Genomic DNA, 20,436 nt, shown 5'->3' with positions numbered 1-20,436 from the left:
TCCGCACGCCCCTCCGCACCCCCCCGAGCGTCGAATCAACGAGCGCGCCGTGACGTCATCGGCGAGAGCGCTCGTGATTGGCTGATTTCCACTCGCCCAGTTCCCAGGTTTTTCTGGCGGCCGGATGCCCGGCGGGCATGAAAGTCTTCCGTGGTCGTGGCTGTGCTGCCCCTTCCTGGAGCTGCTCGCTGACCTGTCACCCTCCGCGGTCTGTTCGCCCGCCATAGACGTCTTTCCAAGGGATAGTCGTTTTGGCCTTGTACCAAATTGGGATTTCTTACTCTTTCCATTCCTTCAGTCATTTCAGAAGCGTCACCAAGCGGTACTGCCGTGCAGCCCGCCCGACCCGGAGGTGGCCCTAGAGTAAGCTTCGCCTCTCTTGGCCGCGTCTCCTGTAGTCCAGGTTGAATCCTGACCAGGCAAAGAGGTAGCTGAATTTGCGGTCGCTTCAGCGTCGATTTCCACTGCAGGAAAGCCCTACCTAGGGGCTCCGGCCCAGGGAGGTTCAGAGAGGTGTGGCAGGAATAGATACTGATGAAGAATTTTGATGTTTTTAAATGCCTGTATCACCATTAATGGAAATTTGAGTTGATGACCCAAGATATTAAAAGGTTTTCCAATACAGCCATTAAAATGATTTACTACAGGTGAAAACCCTTAAGAGTGCAGAAATTAAGGGGTTTTGTGCAAGGAAGTGCCGTCAGATTTCTTTTTTAAAAAGTATTATTTTGGTTGTTGGGTGGAAAATTGGTTAGGAATGAAACTGTGGTCAGTGAAACAAGTGGATGCACTTTATATTGGGGGGAAGTAAATTTAATGAAACAACTGGATTAGAAATAAGGAAATGGTAGAAAAGGAAGGTATCAAGAATGACTCAGGTTTCTGTCATTACTGATGCTTGGTTGTGTCATTTACTAAGGTGGAAAAGGCTGAGAAAATGGGCTTGGAAAGGAAAAGAGTAAAATTTTAAATTGGGATACTGTGATTGAAATCCTGTAAGATAGCCTAATAGTGCTTAATGTTTATTTTTTAAAATCTGTATGCTAATGACATACGTGTGTTTAGTTTGTAAAAATTTAAGTTGTAAACCAGGTGTGGTAGCACATACTTGTAACCCCAGCCCTCTGGTGGGCTGAGGCAGGAGGACTGCCATAGCCCAATCAGGGCAATTTAGTGACTTAGTAGGATCAAAATTTAAAAGGGGGCAGGGGCTGGTGCTGTAGCTCACTGCCTGGCCCTCGATTCAATCCTCAATACCACACACACACACACACACACACACACACACACACACACAAACACACACGAAGAAGTCGGGTGTGACATACACCTGTAATCTCAGCGCTGGGGAGGCTGAGGCAAGAGGGTTGCCTTGAGTTTGAGGCTAGCCTGGACCACATAATGAATTCAAGGCCAGCTTGAACTGCATAGCAAGACCCTGTCTCAAAAAGAAAAAGAAATTCGAATAGTACACATAATATATGTGTACCTTTTTGTATGTGTGTTATACTGAAATATATTTTCAAAATACTTAATGCCTAAGATCGAATCTAGGAAAAATGTAACTATAAACATAAACACTTTTAACAGTAAGTAACACATTTTGGGAATTTGTGCACACTTTTTAGACCTCTATTAAATTTTATGTTTGACCAACATTGAAAATTGTGTATTTCCATGTATAGTCAGGTAGCTCTCATGGAGTCAACCTTAAATGAGATCATTTCTTTTTCAGGTTTTCTTCTGTGGGACATAGCTCAGTGGCACAAACACCTACCTGATAAGTGCAAGGTCCTGAATTCAATTACCAGTACCAAAAAATCAAAATTTTCCCTTTGTACTCTTGAGCTGAAAGTGTAGCAAGTTGCCCTTAAGAGGTATCTTCTCCTGCTTTTCAAGATCGCTTTTCTATGGGTAAATAATATTATATTTTTTGATCTGCTACCTTACTATCTAAACATGTTAATTTATATATTGAAAATCTTCCCAAGTGGTTTTGTTGGATGTCATTTGGCTTTAGTATGAGTGCTCCACAAGACGCGAAAAGGTACTTGTGGATTTGCAGTGTAACAAAAATCTTATTTTTCTACAGATAACTTCCTAAACTGAAATATAACTTACAGGATTCCTAATATAAGGAGCCTACCAAAGAATCCTGTATTTTATGAGAATGTCTAATCAAGTCTTATCGAAGGAGGGGATGCTTCTGCAGCACTCCTGGGAGATGCTCACCGATCACTTCAGAAACACTTTTGGCTTTTATTTGGTGATTTCATTATTATAAAATGCTCTGCTACTCTGTAAATTCTAGCCATGTATTGCTGCAGAAACCTGGTACTGAACCAAAGGGAAGGCACTTCCCACTGAGGAGTTTGGAAGACGATGTAGTCCACTAACAGGCTGGTGGAAATTAGCTCCAAATCACCAGCCGTACATTAGTTTAAATGTAGTTTGCAAGCCAGAAGCACAAGGCTAATGGCAAGTTATTACATGACCAATTACATGAATTAAGTCATACGTTGTCAAGCGAGCTAGTTCCAAGTAGGTTTACTTGAAAGGAATTATTTATCATAAGGTAGGAACATTCTGAGAAGGAAGCAGGGAGCCTGAGTGGAGCAGGTAGAGTTCACTGTGTCCCCAACTGGACACACTATCTGTCCCAGACAGGTAGGCGTTGAAGCAAGCTGGAAAAACACAAGCATTTACAACTGGACACAGTTAGGTGGACCTAATGTCTTATTTGGGAGAAGCAGCTGGACACAGCCAAGGCTGACTGAGCTTAGAGGATAACCTGTGAGCATAATTACAGGCCATTAACTGATTTCTTAACTTCTATTATAAAGTGTCTATAATTTGCTATTCTATCATTTTGCCCTTACAATATTAGTTGCCTACTATTCTAAATATCTACATTCACTCGTTACTCATAACCAGTTTAAGATGTGCATTCTGTCATTTTGTAAATAAAGGTAGCAACACACAGAAAGTGAAGGTGTCGCAGTCAGCCCTTACATATTACGCCAGAAACCTGTGCTCAAATTGGTCTGAACTTTTTGGTTACTTAAGAATTCACACGCTTCTTCTGTTATCCATCTTAAATCTCTAAATTATATCAGTTATAAGATATGTTTAAATATAACTTCATTAAAATCAAAATATAAATGTGTATTGCAATCTCCTGATCTACTGTTTAATAAAACTTCCAGAAAAATAAAATGTGGGCTGAACATTCAGCTCACACATAGAGCACTTGTCAAAAATGTGCATAGCCCCTAGCATCAATCCCCCGTATCGAAAGGGAAAAAGGAAATTACACTGTCTTTTAAAAAAATGATACCAGTTTACACAAGCTTTTTGTGAAATAAATTTTTACTTGGAAACAAAGCTTTTGTAAATAAGGAGGGGAAGGAGGGTTAAGGGACAGCTGGGGGTGGGGAAAAGAAGGATCAAATTGTGTCATGTACAGGTATAAATTCCCTATGATGAATGTGATCATTATGTACACCTAAAATGTACCAATAAATAATTAATTTTTAAAAAGTTTTTACAAATACCTAAGCAGATGTTGAATTTTACATTTTCACAGAGTAAAAAAAACACTGCCAGGTGAAAGAAAACAAAAACAAAAAAATGCTACCAGTGGCCATGGTAACTCAAGAGCTGTCCAAAAACTGGCACCAAAGCTCTGGTTATTTAATTAATACAATGGTAATAACTAAATATGTTAAACTAGTTCTCTGGAGAATTTGGACAGGGGCAAATAGGGTTGGCTATCTGAATGCGAGGGAAAATGCACATTAAGAACACAGACACAGGCCACGTGAGTGGTGCATACCAATAATCCCAGCACTCCAGTGGCTGAGGCAGGAGGATCACTGTGCTTTTGAAGCCAGCCTGGGCCACAAAGTGAATTCAAGGCCATCCTGAGTTGCAGAGTGAAACCCTGTCTCAGACCAAAAATGAAATAAAATACACAGACACACCTGTGCTGGGATAGGTGTGCTGCTGGGAGAGAACCCAGTACCTGACTTGTTTTGCATGTAAACAACTTTCTGGTTTCAATTAATTTAAAATAAATCCTCTTGGTCTTAAGATACTCTGTTCCATGGGATCAGAAGACACTAAAAACAAAGCCTTAAATTAGATTTTCTGGCCATTACTATATTTAAGTCTCAAACTCCAACTCATTGATAATGGTTGCCTAGAGTGTCAAAAATGACTCTGAAACAAGAAAAAGTTCAATGGTGGAAGGGAGGCAGAGAGAGTATCATTTATTTGCTTGCCATTTCTGTCCTGAGCCAGTGTCATAAAGCAATCGATCAAGAGATGCAGAAAGAAGATGAGAAACAACGAATTGCCATACTAAGCTGGACAGTCTGGTTAGTAAAGATTTCCTTTAGCTGTTCTCCTCACCCGGACAACTGTTAGTTGTCAGCGTGTCTAGTGTATGGAGATCAAAGACACCTTACAAACCAGATAGCACCGGCAGAACAGACCATTTATAGCCTCCTCACAACACACTGGCTCCTATTACACTGCACAGCCTTGTGAGCCTACACCATACAGGAGAAGCATTTTTTTCCCTTAGGGAAAAAACATTCAAGAATTAAGATTACATTGGCTGAAATAGTAGCACCCTAAACTGTACATGTCAACTTCTGGTTTGCAAAAGCATGAGAATGAAAGATATGCTTACAGATGTACTGATTAAAATATTCCAGGCTGGAAGAGAAGCTTTTTGGAAATTCTTATTTTAGAGCCATTTAATCCCTGCTCATAGTCCAAATTGCTATCATCTTATCACACTACCCAGCTAGCTTGCTTGCTTGCTCTTTTTTTCCCCCAGTCCTGGGATTGAACTCAGGCCAGGGCCTTCACACTGAGTTCCATCCCAGGGCCCCCCAAACCCTATTTTTAGACTGAATCTTTGTCACCCATGTGGTATTTGAACTTTTGATCTTCCTGTCTCAGCCTCCCAAAGTGCTAGGATTGTAGGTAGTGCCACCAAGCCCAGGCTGGTCAGCTTTTTAGAGCACGTGACAGTGAGCTATCTCCACATTTGCTTTTCCAAATGTTGCATACAGGTACATGTAAATATAACTTAGTGTTTGTTTTTTGAAATATTGTCCTCTACTTGGATTTTATAATGTATTATTTCTGTATGGACCACAAGGTAAATTATTTTATTACCTGGCTGTTAGGGAAATGACGTAAACCAGAGGGCACACAGTTACCTTTGACTGGTAGAAATTTAGAAAGTTTAACTGGCACAACTCTTCCAGCAGGACTGGAAAAAGTGTGGAAAACTAGTTTGCCTTTAACTTTGATTCTCTTATAAACAGTTGGATCTGCACAATTATGTTCTAAAATAGGTACCCGTTAAAAGTTACATAGGAAGCATGTTCTTTTCAGCTTTAAGGGATCAACAGCACACAATAACAGCAACAGGCTTTTGGGGAAATTTTAGAACTTCCCAACATAAGCTAAGGAAATAACCAGAACTCCTGCCGCTGAGTAATAACCCACCATCAGTAGTCAGCAAGCAGCAGACTGAGGGGTCTCACAGGGACATTCCTTGGGGACACTCAAGTAGGCTTTTTAATACCTGCATAAAGCAAGGTACACATACCTGTGCACCCTTGGTATGCACCTGTAGCCCAGCTACTTGGGAGGTTGATGCAGGAGGCTCTCTTAAGCCCAAGAGTTCAAAACCAACCTGAGTAACATCGCAAGGTCTCATCACAAACAACACCATCCTGCACAGATGCTTAAGACACCTCCAGACAGAGATGCATAATTAACATCCTCAAAGCCTAATCATGAACAGAAGGTCTCAGCCTCTCTATTCTCATGTCCTTCATACCCCTATTCTTGAACGAATCGAATCCTACTTTTCAAATTACTTTTCTTCCCTATATCTCTTCCTACGCGAGTGTGAACACTCATGATTATGCTTTGCCCTTGCTTCTGCAATCTGACAGAGTTATATTCACTATTTTTTTTTTTTTTTTGTCTTTTTCGTTTTTACCGGTACCAGGGATCGAACTCACGACTGCCTGCTTGCAAGGCAGGCGCTTATGCCGCTGAGCTAAATCCCCAGCCCTACTATTTTTTATTTGTTTGTTTGCGTTGTTTATTTTTGTTTTGTTTTATTTTTTTTTAAGATAGGATCTCACTATGGAGTCCAGGCTGGCCTGAAACTTACACTCTTGGTGATCTTCCTGCCTCAGCCTTCCTGGTATCCAGATTACAGCTGTGTGGCTCCATACCTAGCCAGAATTTCATTCATGCTTAAGTCTCCCACTTGGATTTCCATGTAATTCCTTAGATACTTATCCCAGGCTGACTTTTCCTCCTAACTCCAGGTTCATACCTTCAGTGGCCTCAAACTCTGATTTCCCTATTGCTCTTTAAAATTTATTTATTTTTGCCTTTTTGAGACAGAGTCTCACTGTAGGGTTCAGGCTGGCCTTTGGCTCACGTTGAGCCCAGGCTGGTCTCAAACTTGCAAGGCTCCTCCTGCCTCAGCCTCCTGAGTGCTGGGATTACAGGAATGTGCCACTATGCCCGGCATGCTTTTATGGGTCCTGCCCTGCTACACTTTCGTTCACACTCAAAATCACAAAGTTGAATTTTAATCTCACTCTAATTTCTATCACCCAATTGACCAAATTAAAAATGTTTCTCAAATGTGTTTTTCCCTTTGCGTTCCTACACTCTTTGTTCAAGTCTTCTGTATCATTTTATTTCCTTAATTCTGAGATGCCTATTTTTCCTATGATTTTATAAACCTAAAGTCAAGATTTATTTTATAATTAATGTATATATTGATGTATAGTTAGTAATTACAAAAATCAGTTATGTAGCGCCGGGCGTGGTGGCTCACGCCTGTAATCCCAGCACTCGGGAGGCTGAGGTGGGAGGATCATTGCAAGTTTGAGACCAGCCTGGGCTACAAAGTGAGCTCAAGGCCAGCCTGAACTGCATAGCAAGACCCCGTCTCAAAAAAGACAAAAAAAAAATCAAAACAAAACAAAGAAACAAAAATACCCGGGTGCACTAGTGCACACTTGTAATCCCAGCACTTGGGAGGTCAAGGCAGTAGTATTGCCATGATTTGTAGGCCACCCTGGGCTACATAGTGAGACCCTGTCTCAAAAAGTCAAGGGGCTGGGATTTAGCTCAGTGGTGTAAGTGCCTGCCTTGCAAGTGTGGGGTTGTGAGTTCAATCCCTGGTACCGATAAAAATGAAAAAAACCAAACCAAAACAAAAAAGTCAAAAAAGCTGCCATGTGGTTGTGATTTTGATCCCTGGTACAAAAAAAAAAAAAAAAAGGAAAGAAAGAAAACCAGGTGTGGCTTGTTCTCTGCTGGTATCAAGTTTACCACTTGAGGACCATGGTCTCTGGCTGATTTCACCATGATTCCTCTCCCCACGTCATTCTGTCTAGGACATTGTCTCTCTGCCATTGTTTGCAGTAGACAGCTATTGCTTTTCTTTTTAATTAAGTTCATTGTACATTTGAGATATACATAAGGATCACACTCATCACAGGGAATTTGACCCTGTACATGACACAACTTGATTCTCTTTTTCCATTCTCTTACTCTCCCTTAAATCCCCCTCCCCCATTTATAAAAGTTTGTTTCCGTTGTCTCCTTCTTTTCTCATCATTTTTTTCTTTTCCCTTCCTTCCTCTCCTCCCCATCCCTGGCTCCCTTCAGCAGGCTATTTCTTATCTCTGCTACTTACACCTCCCTCAGCCTTCAATCCTCTATTCTGAAATGCAACCCTAGCACTCTCTCCCAAAATGATCCTTCCTCCTTTGAAGTCCTGTAGCACTTGGCTTAAGTATTTACTGTAAATTATGTGGCATCTTTGAATATATACAGTCAATCACCTCGCCTTGCTATATATAACCTATTTCTTTAACCAGATCATAAATTCCTTGAAATTAGCCCCTTACATATGCGTGTTGGACTGATCCTTGTGTTGTGCCTTATGTAAGTAACAGTCAGTACCTGCCTGGCAAACAGAAGGTCATGACTTCAATTCCCACCCCCCCCCAAAAAAAAAACAAGAAAAGAAAAAGAAACAGCCACTAAGCGTTGAGTCAAAGGAGGATTACAGTATTTACCAAAGATTCGTCACCATCTCTATTCTTCTCTATGGTCCATGTCACTTGTATTCAGCTTCCCTCCTAGGCCATTCTCCAACATCTGGGGTTATGACCCTAACACTACAATAGTATTTTTCAGTCTCAATAATGAACCAACTATGAGAGAGCACAAGCAGCACTCAGGAGGCTGAGGTGGGAGGATCGTTGCAAGTTCGAGACCAGCCTGGGCTACAAAGTGAGTTCAAGGCCAGCCTGAACTGAATAGCAAGACCCTGTCTCAAAAAGACAAAACTAGCTGGGGACTTAGTTCTGTGGCACAAGTGCCTGCCTGGCAAGCTTGAGGCTGAGTTTGATCCCTGATACAAAAAAAAAAAAAATGCCAGGCATGGTGGCACACACCTATAATCCCAGCACTCAGGAGCTGAGGCAGGCATATTTTTGGAAGTTTGAGACCAGCTAGGGCTACGAAGTGAGCCCTGAACTGCACAGCGAGACCCTGTCTCAAAAGAAAAAAAAAAAAAGAAACAAAAAAATAAAATAAAATAAATGGAGAATTGAAGAGCAGGAAGTGTGGTGTAGCACAGATGTGTGGAAACAGAGTAACCAGAGATGTGGCTAAAAAACTGTGGCGTGAATCCGTGGATGATGTCATATGAAGGAGATCAGATTATTTTACTGTAACTGAGCAAGTTCTTAATCAGGGAAGCGGCAGGATTAAACTTGCTTATGTAGAATTGTGGCTGTTGGATCGGGGTGAGGAGGGAGTGACACCCGTTAGGAATAATATTTCAGGACCTGCTGATAGCGATGGGAATTAAGAGGGCTCTAAGAATGCAGAGAAAGGCAGGGAGCGCTGCACAGGTAACGGTAACGGTGAAAGACTGGCGAGAGCGGGTGACCAAGGCCTGTGCTGCAGGCAGCGGGATGGATTTTGGCATGAGCCGGAATAAATGAGAAAATGGGAGCGCTAACTTTGGATACAAACTCGCAGCACTACAAGATGTTTTAATGAGACTAAGTATCTGGAAAACCAGGCATAGTGGAACAGGCCTGCAATCCCACCCCTCTGGGACACAAGGGCAGGGGACAGAGATGGGGGTGTAGCTCTAAGTGAAGCTACTAGGGTCAATCCCCAGTTTTAAAACAACAGAAACAAAAAGAAAAATTGCACAGTCACTCTTCATCTGAGACACCCAACTACCCTGTTCATCTTGTCCATTTCCTTGGATTTTTTTTTGTACCTTATTACTGATTTGAAATACTCTCATTTTTAGTCAATTTACAACTCCTCTACTGCATGGTCAGCCTATTAGAGCTGCAGGTTCAGCGTCTGTGAATTCAAACAACTGAATCAAGATATTCAGAAAAAAATTGCAAATGTGCTGAAATGTAGGGGCTTTCATCTTGTTCATTATTCCCTAAATAATATCATATAACAACTTTTTACATGGTCTTTTCATTGTGGTAAGCATTAGAAGTAATCTAGAGATGACTTAAAGTATACAGAAGGATGTGTGTAGGTTGTACACAAATACAAGCATTATACGTAAGGAACTTGAGCACCTATGGACTTCAGCTCCTTGGTGGGGCTGGAGACACCCAGCAACACGGGTATTTTACAAGTAGTTGTCTCAGCTTTAGACATAAATCTCTTAGGCATTGTTAAGTTTAATAAGGTGTAAGTTTCTGTGAAATCCCCGAGCTATTGTATGTTATGGTAAACTTTCAGGGGTGCTTGTCCGGCTCTATTTTCTCTTCCGGCTCTTTTATTCCAGCTGCCCACACACCTTTAAAGCTCTTCTGCCCCCAGCTTCATTTAACCCATCCTTTTCACTGTCGGTCATTGCTTCATCCTTGGAACATTTTGCTTCCTGGATTTCCAAGCCACCTGATTTCCTGTCTACCTCCAATCTCTCTGGCTGCCATATTTCCTCAAACCCCTGTATAAAATGTTGTTTCCCAAAGTCTTACTGAGCTTTCTTGTATCTCATGTTAGTATTCCTGCATCTTGACCTCATTCGCTTACATGACTTAACAATCATGTAAAATTATTCCTAAATCTGAATCTCCAGCCCGCTTTTCTCGGCCCAAACTCAATAACCAACTGCTTATCGGCCAGCTTTATCTGATGTGCCCTGAGGCCCTTCAAGTCAGCTTGTTCAAAATTTTCATCTTCCCCTCCTCCTGGCTTTCTCTTCTCTTCTCATGCTCAGTATCATCTTCCCAGTAACCTGGCAGACACCTTTGACTCCTTCTTAGCCTTTACTTCTCACATTCAATATGCTATGAAATCTATCAATTTTGCAGTTTAAGAGAGAGTTTTCCTACAGGAGAACACAGTGTAATCGAATACAAAAAATCAAAACACGAGAATAAGAAGTGTAGAAAGGGGAAACTCAGCCAACAGGAGAAATGTTTCATTGAGGAGTACTGGGAAATATAACTGAATTATCAAGTGACCAGACTACATAATGAATTTCATAGTTGATGTGGTCATAGAAACCACCAAACATTAGGCAGTCAAATGAAATGGTATATTCAAGCCACAGTTTGAAAGTCAGTTATATGAAAAATAAAGTAATATCTCGAGTAACTGCTACCTTTGTGAGTAGAGACAAAGATTTCTTACTAAATTTCACTGAAGACTAAAACAAAACAAAAACAAAAAAACAACTTAGAAGTTCCAGCTAGAAGCTCAAAAAATCTGACCTTGAATTTATATTTACGTAATACTGAGGAATAAGATAGTCTCACTGAAAAAAAGAAAATTGAAATTAGTTTTGCTACTGCATTAGTAGTATAGCCAGAAATACACTATGGAAAGTAACTTAGGAACAACATTGTCTGAAAAGTTCTTAGAAACCCTTCCTTGACTGCAGTGGTCTTTAAAATATGTCCTGGAAATGTGATGATTTTCTAAAACATCTAGGTAGCCACAAACCTCAACAAACTTGGGTTAAATAAACTACGTGGCATGTGTGTACATTGATACACAGAGAAATTTTCTTTCACTGTGGCTCACACACTAACTCAGAGTTCTGTACCTCCTTTCCATGTGGTCGGTGAAATAAGTGGGGGAAATGAGATATAAACTATGTAGCTCTACACGCCATGTTTTGGAAACAAAGAAAAATTAAAGCAAATATTGTAATGTCTTTTGAAGATAATCTATTTTTTAATAAAATAATGCATGTTTATTAGAGAAATTAATACAAATACAGAGAAAAAAGTAAAAGCACATATAACTTCACAATGTGTAAAGCTATGGAGAGAGAAACTATTTTTGAAGCAGGAGAATAAAAAATAAAAGCTAACCCATTTTATCTAATGAAAGCATCAAGTGTCTGGAGGAAAGAATTTATTTTCAGCTTTCAGTTTGACAATGCACAACAACTGAGAAACAAATAGCAGCCAGAGCATGACTAACCTGAGTTAGCAATTTAAAAAATCTAAAAAGTATTGGATATGATAGATTTAAGACAAAGCTTTTCTCCTCCTCCTGAATCACTCATCCCCTTTCTGAAAGCAGTGCCAATTACAAAGCTCTGTAGAATTGCTGAATTACTTACGTGAGGTCCTAGATAGCAAGATTCCTTGGAAAGATACAGGTTGGTTTCCATCTTGTAGCATCAGCTCTGCGACTGGTGTGGTTTGAAAGAAAGGCCAGAGCAGCTGTTTGTCCTTCTGGGTTAGTTGCCACGGAGCAGTCATTAATAAGCATCTGACTGTAGACACTCTGAAGCCCCGCCTCTCTGAAAAGGAAGGACAAACCGTGGCTCTGAATGCTTCCTGTGTTCCTGGACAGTGCCTTGAAAGCAGGAGAACTCTTGGCACCTGGCGTTACTTCCCTGTGTTGAATGTTTTCATTCTACCCAGTGGCTTTTTTTTTTCTTTCACTAGAAAATTTTCCTTCTGAGTTTCTGAACATAAAAGCAAAACTCTGTAATCAAAATCTCAGTAGTCCTTTTCACAGATGGGTACTGTGCATTCAAAACATTTATTGATACCTTACTTTAAGCAGAAAAATAAAGAGATTTAATGGGAGGATTTTCTTACAGCTTCCTTAATAGCCGCAGACGTCAAGATACAGTACTGTAGTTTCATGAAATTAAAGGAAAATCAATGTTGTTGCACTTCATCTAAGCTACACTGGGATAGAAAACGTACTACATTTTATAAAGCACACATCTTGTAGTTTGGGTCTTTAGGGACTCCCAAAGCCAGATCAGGGGCAAGGAATGCTGGCTGATGGGCTACTCGTTATCCGATACAAACCTCTCCTTGGCACACTTCCCTGCCACACTTAGCCTTACCTGCCACGTGGCTTTGCATGACACGTAAGTAAAGCTATAATAAAGTAACCCGCTGTTAAGAGGAGTGTACTTCCGGTTTAAAATGAATGACTGGGATGGGAAGCATACAGACGATAATTCCAACTAACATATTTTACTGAACTGGCAGAGACTGGCACACACTGAAGTTGTATAAAGTCGATTTAAAGGATCCCAAATAAAATAGTAGTAACAATGTATGATAAGGATCATGCTTAATGACCAACTGATGTCTGTGTCTCACCCGGAGTGGGGCACACACCTCTAATCCCAGGACGTCAGAAACTGAAGCAGGATGATTACCTCGATTTTGAGGGCAGTTTGGGCTGCTTTATGAGACCCTGTCTCAAAAACAAACAAACTAAAAGAGAATCCTTAAAGGGGAAAAATAAAGGATTATTCAAAAACTAGTTATGAGACAATAAGAAATTCATAAGGAAGAAATAAAGTGAATGCATATTTCACATTACCAGAAATAAATTCCACAGGCAGGCGTAGTGGTGCACGCTTGTGATCCGAGCACTCCAGGAGGCTGAGGAAGGTAGATTGGAAGTTTGCACACAAGCTGGGCAAATTAGCTACTTACTGAGATCCCAGTTTTTAAAAAGAAAAAGGAAGGCGCTGCAGGTGTAGCTTAATGTGGAGGCCTGTGCTCAATCCCCACTATGGCACAAGTGAGCAACAAACTGATTCAAAGCTACATTATAAAGTAGAATGTGTACATTATAGCATAGTAGTATTATAGCAGTATAAAGGAATATACTTTATAATATATAGAGAAGAAAATAAAAGAGAATATCTTTATAATCATGAGGTGGTAAAGATCAAAAGTCTTAAGAAAAAACAAATTTTATTAAATAGAAAATTTAAACTCCTCATAGTGAAAGAGGAGAAAATATTTGCCAAATAAAAGAAAAAAGGATGTTCCACATATATAATAACTATAGGTTTAATAACTATAAAGAGTTGCTAAAATATATGATATAAACAAACTGTAAGGTGTTCCTATAATTCCAACTCCTCAGGAGACTGAGGTAGGGGGGTCACTATGTTAAGCCCAGCTGAGCAACTTAGATACTGTCTTATTGCCAAGGATTTGGCTCAGCAGCCTAAGCATCTTCCTGGCAAGTGTGAGGTCATGAGTTCGATCCCCGGTATCAAAGATAAATAAATAAATAAGACTGGGGATGTAGTTCAAGAATAGAGTGCCCCTGAGCTCAGCTCCCTGTCCCTGCCCATGTTGCAATAAATAAACAAGCCTGCAGAGGGAAAAAAGCCAAGAAAAAGGTAAGTTTTGGAAGAAATTCTTTGCTTTTTTTCCCTCTGCAAGCTTATTTATTACTTGTGTTACCATGCCCTGTCTGGTATTCTATACATTTTATAAATCGATAAATAGTTCTACTGGAGTCATGAACTATGTTTCACTCTGAAAGCAAGTCAGCACTCAACAGAGCACAAACAGAAAATGTTGTCTTCACTTAGCTCTTAGGAACTGAAAAAGAATTCATAGTCAGATGCCTTTTGCTCTTTTCTCCCTATTCTTTGCTCTTCTACATAGTTTGGGGTTAACTTGCAAATTCCATGAAAAACTCCAACTGGGATTTTGATTTGATTTATTATCATTACTATTACTCAGGGTCATTCTGTGTAGTTCAGGTTGATCTTGAGCTCACTTACCTAGTCCAGGCTAGCCTTAAACTCTTAACAATCCTCCTGCTCTGCTTCCCAAGTACTGGGATTATAGATGTGCACTGCCACACCAGCTTTTTTACTTTGCAGGCTTTAAAATTTTATTTTAACCAAGAGTGGTGGCACATGCCTATAATCCTAGCATTTGGGAGGCTAAAGCAAGAGAATAGCTTTGAGTGTGAGGCCAGTCTGGACTACATAGTGAGTTCAAGGCCAACCTATACTACAGCTTCAGTCAGCTACAGCTGAGCTGCCTGGGGAACTCGGTGTAGCTCACCTCCCTGGGACTACTGCTTTGTGATTTCCAATAAGACATTGCCCCGTGGAGGACAGAAACAACAAAAGTGAAATCGGGGCTTTGGTCTCTGCTCCCAGGTGGACAAGTGGCTTTGTTTGGGATTCTGCAGTCTGGGGCTCCAGGATGTTTTCACGGTGGGCTGCACAGCACATCTAGCTAAGACTTGCTTGCCCTTGTCTTTCCCTGAGCTGCAGGGGAGAGTCAGACGCTGGGCTGTGCTTCAGGGCAGCTCCCTCAGCAAGGCCAGCCCTCAAAGGATTCCAGTCCTTCTTGCCTGGAAGAAAGAAATGGACAAGATAAGCCACAAGCAGGACAAATGTTTATTGGAAAAGTGTGGGTAAATGGGTACGAGAGGCACCAGCTCTGCGGAACGGACTTGGACCGAATAAAGAGAAAAAGAAGATAAAACCAAAAGTAAAAGTGCTCGCGGGGTCTGAGAAATGGGGACTGTGGAGCAAACTCCCTGGGGCAGTGGCCTTCTGCGGCTCCACATCTCCTGGGAGCCCGCAAGGAGTTCTACACATGGGTCCCCAGCTGCCTCGGTTCTTGTAATTGGCAGGTCCTGCTCACCCGGCTTTCCACGCCCGGCCACTATCAGTGGGGCGGTGGGAGGAAACGGGGTGGCTGGGGGTGCTGAGGGGCAGTCACCGGAGGAGCTTGCCCCACCTGCCTTCCCCTCCGGGCAGAAACCTGGAGTGCCCTGATGCGGACCAGTAGCTCAGAAAGGACATCTTACTCCATTCCGGCCTTGTAATAACTTGCCATTGACCGAGTGGCCAGCACACAACAGGAATTTCTCATAATTCTGGAAGGCTGGACCTTTGGATCAAAGTGCCAGCAGGTCTGCTGTCTTGTGAGGTCTCTGGCCCCATAGTGGACTCCTCACTGTCCAGAGAAGAGGGGATGAGGGGAGTCCTGCTTTGGGCTTCTGTAATAAGAGGTGATATCATCAGGGGCTCTGGACCCACGACAAGAACCTTCCAAAGGCACCACATCCTAATACTGTTGCTTCGGGGTTATAGTCCGCAAACATCCGGACTACGACACCAAGGACCAGAGCAGCGCATTTCACCAACATTTGGGCATCTAGTGGCCTCTCAAGATGAGTCCCTTATTCTTGATTTTCATCTGATTCTTCCTTCAGGTGACTGAAGGCAGACTGAAGTCTGCTCTGTGGTCTGGCGCTGTGTGCGTTCTCTTTTTCTCTCCTTTCGGCAGCTACCAGAATGAATCGGCTCAGAGCTGCAGTGACTGGGAAGCCAGCCATGCTTACCCTTCGTCCGTCCCCCGCAGCCCTCTGTCCTCTACACAGCACTGCACTGGGACCCAGTGTCCTTCCCTGATCAGACCTCAAGATGCAGATTTGGGGCTAGGAGATGCCAGCTTTAGGGTAGCTGAGATCGCAGCCTGGTAGTGCCTGATTTTGTACCTTGGAGTGTCACAGTCTCGGTCAGGCTCCTCACCGCTTCCTGCCCTGAGTCCTGGCTGTCCAGAGTTTCCTTTGTTTTTTACGTGATTATATCTCTGTCTTCTTCCTCAGGCTTTCTCTTTTGTGTACCAACATCTACCTTTATGGCAAAACCAAAACCAACCAAGCACACCGGTGCCCTACACTGCCCTTTATGTGTCCCCAGAATCTCTTTCCCTCCTGTCGGACACCGAAATCACGTGATGCTGAAGGGGAAGAAAGGATCAAGGGGACTCCAGACACAGGCGCTGGTCCTCTCGGCTGTTTCAGGGCCACCCTAATGACTAGTGCTGTCTGAGTGCCGCACAGATGCCCCTGTGGGCCAGGCGGCAGCAGAATCTTTTTAAACACAAAAGGTTCTGCCTACAGCCAATAGAAACTGCCGTGCTTTGCCATTCAGGTGCCTAGCAGAGGAACACAGGGTGCTTTCCTAGGGTAGCACAATGCTGGAGCCCGGGTTCCTTCCCACTGTGTGGCCAGGCCCACCGCAATGTCATGTGCCATGCAAGCAAGCGGGCTACTCTGCAAAAGCCGGCTCCTTTTCAAAATACCAGGCTCCTTTTCAAAGAACTCTTAGTAAGCCTGAAGCACCAATCTGAGCAGTGGTGTGTGTGTGTGTGTGTGTGTGTGTGTGTGTGTGGTGGGAGTGTTAAATAAAACACGTACACACAGAAAGGAGGACCTCATTTCTGTCACTCCTGGTCACTGGGGCCACTCTGACTCTGGCATGCATGGCCCTGAAGAATCACAGTATGAGTCTTGACACAGGAAGCCAGGCTCTGAAGTGAATTCGGAGCTTCCTTCCCAGCTGGGAAGGTGCGGCAAGGTCACTCTAACGGAGCCTAAGGAAACAGGATATCTGGAAACACCTTCGTGCTCTGCTCAGGTAGTTAAAAGCACCCACCCAAGCAATGGGTTCTCTGTTTATGACTTTAATCTTGCTGGCTGTCCTCTCACTCACCTGTTCATTGGAGTTCATAACCTTATTTACACTGTGCCATTTTAACAATGGGGTTCACAAGCCATTCCTGTAACTCTCCACTTATATTAAGACTTGATTTGCACCTGGATGTTACTAAACCTGCTCCGAATACTTCCTTACCCACTGCAAAATTAGGACAATAATACTGTTTCAAAGATTCCCTGAGGATGAGGGAAGATTAATGTATGTAATTATTTAGCATTGTAATTGACAATTACATAGTAAATGGGTTTTTCCCACTTTTTTAGTCTCTCAAAGTTTCTATTTAGGAATCTATTTAGAATTCCTGAAGTTGCTGGGTGTGGTGGCACATGCCTGTAATCCCAGAATTTTGGAAGACCAAAGCAGCAGGGTTGCAAATTCAATCCATCCAGGACAATTTAGCAAGCCCCTGACTGAAAATAAAAATAAAAATATAAAAGAGGACGGTAGCTCAGAGATGGAATGTCCCTAGGATCAATCCTCAGGAAGGACTGAATCCAAAGGAGAAACCAAAACAAAAAACCAGCAAACACCAGGAAGAGTTTCTAGAAGTTATCGTTTGTTTCTTTGTGAAAATTGTGACATTTGCTTCCTTCTGGTCAGCCTAGCTATAAGAAAATCTGCAAGAATTAAAACTGTTAAAGTGTAATTTTTAAAATGTTTATTATTTATTTGCCTTTTGCATATGTGTATGTGGTGCTGGGGACTGAACTGAAGGCCTCATATATGCGAGGCAAATATTCTACCACTGAACCCTGTCTCAGCTCTACAATGTTTTTAAATATAAAAATATAATTCTGTGCATACAAAAAATTAATGAGGGCTAACGATTTTATTCAACTCACTGATTACTGAGGGTATCAGTAAGATGTTGATACAGATTCAAAGGAGAATCTGAGAAAAAGAGAGGCAATGGGGGCGCAGAATGGTTTTGCTAATGGTTTTGCAGATTTTTATTTGCAGAATTTTGAAGATGTTCCTCAGATGCCTGAAAGCGTGGCCAGTGTTGAACTGTGTATGTTCCCATGTCTTTTCCTATACATAGGTACCTGTGGCAAAGTTTAATTGAAAAATTAGGCACTGAAAAACATTAATAACTAATAATATAGGAGGGCAATTAGAATCATGTGCCATAATAAGAATTAATTTACATTTCTGGACTATTTATTTCTAGCACTGAAGCTATCCCAGGATTTCAGCACAGCTCACAGCTTTTTTTTTTTTTTCTTACTGGAAGTGAGGGTTGGCTACACAAGTGCAGGATACTTTTTCTAACTTTTATTCTTATTGGCACATATTTATGGCATGTAATGATTACACTCATGGCGGCAGTTGGTACGTGGACCTAACACACTTTAGCTCTTCTTGAGTTTCCTCTTCTCCTCTCCCACTATCTCTTGGTCTTCCAGGAATAAGTTTGGGCCGAAAAATATAAGAATACTGGACAGCCTGCATCTGCTGATGAGGAAACTTCTACTGCATTATTACTTATTATTATCATTATTATCCCTTCTTTTCCTCTCTTTTTTTTTCTTTTTTCTTTGGTACCGGGAATCGAGCTCACAACCTGGCGCTTGCCAGGCAGGCGCTTACACTGCTGAGCTAAACCCCTGGCTCCTTCTTCTTTTCCTCCTTCTTTTTCTTCCTACTCCAAGAGCACTCTGAGCTATATCTCCATCCTCATCCCTACCTTTTTTTCTTTCTGAGACACAGCCTTACAAAATTGACCAGGCAGGACTCAAATTTTCAAACCTCCCGCCTCAGCTTTCCTTGGTTTAAGATTACACCACTTTCCTGAGTTGAAGAAGTTGATTAAGGGGAAAAGATACCATCCAGAGCAAGTCTTCAATTAGTTATCAGTTACTGTGGCATAAATTAAACTTTAGGTATGTATGTATTAGAAAACAACTAGATATATACATAGTGAATACAAAACTACGTCTATATAAAAGCCATGGTTACAGGCATCACCTGGGATTCTTCGGGTGCATTCCCCATGGATAAGCAGGAACTTTTGCTGAAGATACAGCTCTGTCTTAAAGAGTTCACCTAACGTATGTGAGGTCCTAGGTCCAAACCCTGGTATTGCAGGAAAAAAAAAGGTCATTTTTCACTTTTTCACTCCTGTCACCTATAATTTGTTTCCATATTTTGGACACATTTTCCAGATAAAAGTTACACACATACAATGTGGTCTAGGAGGGGCTGGGGATTTAGCTCAGTGGTGTAAGTGCCTGCCTGGCAAGTTCAAGGTCATGGGTTCGATCCCCAGTACCCCTCCCCCCAACTACTAGTGACTATCCATAAACAGTGTGCTCTAGGAGGAAGACATGGCATTTTCTCACTCTAGGGTACCACAGAGTCAGCTTGGGGCTACCTAGATCTAACACCCTGGTTCCTACCATAACCAACTGCTCACTCTCAGCCTCTGATTATAGGGATTCTCCTCTCACTGAGCATGATGGGCATTAGGGAGAGGTACTGGGGGGCCAGTTTTACCATTAACCATTTTGTTCCTCCATGGGGCAGCCCTGGGGAGAAGCAGTCATTATTAGAGGTTGCCCTCCACAGACTGCTCCCTTCCTTGTAAACCCTCAGTCGTCCACCCCTGCACACCTTCAACACCCCTCCCCCGAAAGTGTTACTATAAACTTGTGGTGGACCCATAACCAGTGGTCAGCTTGTAACACCAGCTGAACCGAATCAGCGTAGTGCTGAGTGTGGATGGTCCACCTGAAGATTGCTGCCAAGATTAAAAGCAGACCTGGAGAGGAAGTGGGGGTGGTGTTGGTTCTTCCTGGCGTTGTTGGCTCTCCTGTTGGCGTGGGTTCTCCTAGACGAGCTTGTTGAGCTTTGTTCTTGATATAAATTCCGCTATTCTCATGGTCAGAGGAGCTCAGGACCCTGGTGCTGCTGCGAATGGCTGCGGTTCACTTTGGGGGAGCTTAGGTCTTTACTGTTTCCTGGCTCCAGAGGGGAAGATAGTGGGCTGTTTAATCTCCAGCAGAGGCTTGTATCGCTGGCTTCCTGGTATCACTTGGCTGTTTTCATTGTTGGTATAGCTTGAGACTTCTCTGTCGCTGAGGGTGGCTGTGGTACTTTCCAGGGGAGCTTAACTTTGAGTGTTGCTTCCTGCTTCCACTGTAGAACCCTCATCTGCTGGCACAGCTCCTTCACCCCACTTGCACAGACTTTCTAGCTTCCACTGCTGACCTTTGGGCCTTCCCAGAGCAGATCTGTGCAACAGACTTGCATGAGTCATTGTTGTGGGCTCCAAGCCTCCAGTGGGACTCATGGTGGAGGGGCATTGTTATGGGCCCTAGGGCTTCAGCTGGACTCATGCAGGACATCGCTGTGGGATCCAGGCCCTCAGCTGGATTCCTTAGGTCTTCATGTGTGGACAGATTTCCTGAACTTCTTGTAATTAACTCTTTGGGTGACTGTTACAAATTCTGTGTCCTGTGTTGTCTTGTCCTTGCAATCTCTGCCTACAACAAAACTTAAATTTGCAACAAAAAAATTTTTTTATACTAGGCAAGTGCTCTGCCACTGAGCCACATTTCCAG

At 42.4% G+C, this 20,436-nt stretch overlaps 1 protein-coding gene and 2 long non-coding RNA genes across 3 annotated transcripts in view; 1 reads left to right on the top strand and 2 right to left on the bottom strand.

Annotated features, from left to right (window-relative positions):
- Positions 1-11,825, bottom strand: part of Gne (glucosamine (UDP-N-acetyl)-2-epimerase/N-acetylmannosamine kinase) — a 48,023-nt gene extending 36,198 nt beyond the window's left edge. The window contains exon 1 of the mRNA XM_063225394.1: positions 11,690-11,825. Within this exon, the coding sequence (XP_063081464.1) occupies positions 11,690-11,740 (51 nt within the window). The 5' untranslated portion in view covers positions 11,741-11,825. The remainder of the gene's footprint in view (positions 1-11,689) is intronic.
- LOC106027876 (uncharacterized) lies at positions 11-3,553 on the top strand. Its single transcript, XR_010039542.1, has 3 exons — positions 11-427; positions 1,736-1,914; positions 2,093-3,553. It is a non-coding gene; the product is annotated as an uncharacterized LOC106027876 (long non-coding RNA).
- Positions 11,826-17,582: 5,757 nt separating the features above from the next.
- On the bottom strand, positions 17,583-20,056 carry LOC134474004 (uncharacterized). Its single transcript, XR_010044546.1, has 3 exons — positions 19,635-20,056; positions 18,842-18,949; positions 17,583-17,919 (listed from the first exon to the last, which is right to left on the bottom strand). It is a non-coding gene; the product is annotated as an uncharacterized LOC134474004 (long non-coding RNA).
- Between the last annotated feature and the right edge of the window lie 380 nt (positions 20,057-20,436).

This window comes from Cavia porcellus, unplaced genomic scaffold, assembly GCF_034190915.1.
Source record: "Cavia porcellus strain 051 isolate PalLab524CR breed Dunkin Hartley unplaced genomic scaffold, mCavPor4.1 scaffold_1, whole genome shotgun sequence".
NCBI lineage: Eukaryota > Metazoa > Chordata > Mammalia > Rodentia > Caviidae > Cavia > Cavia porcellus.
The sequence above is the reverse complement of the archived record's forward strand: the minus strand, read 5'-3'. Positions and strand labels throughout refer to the sequence as shown.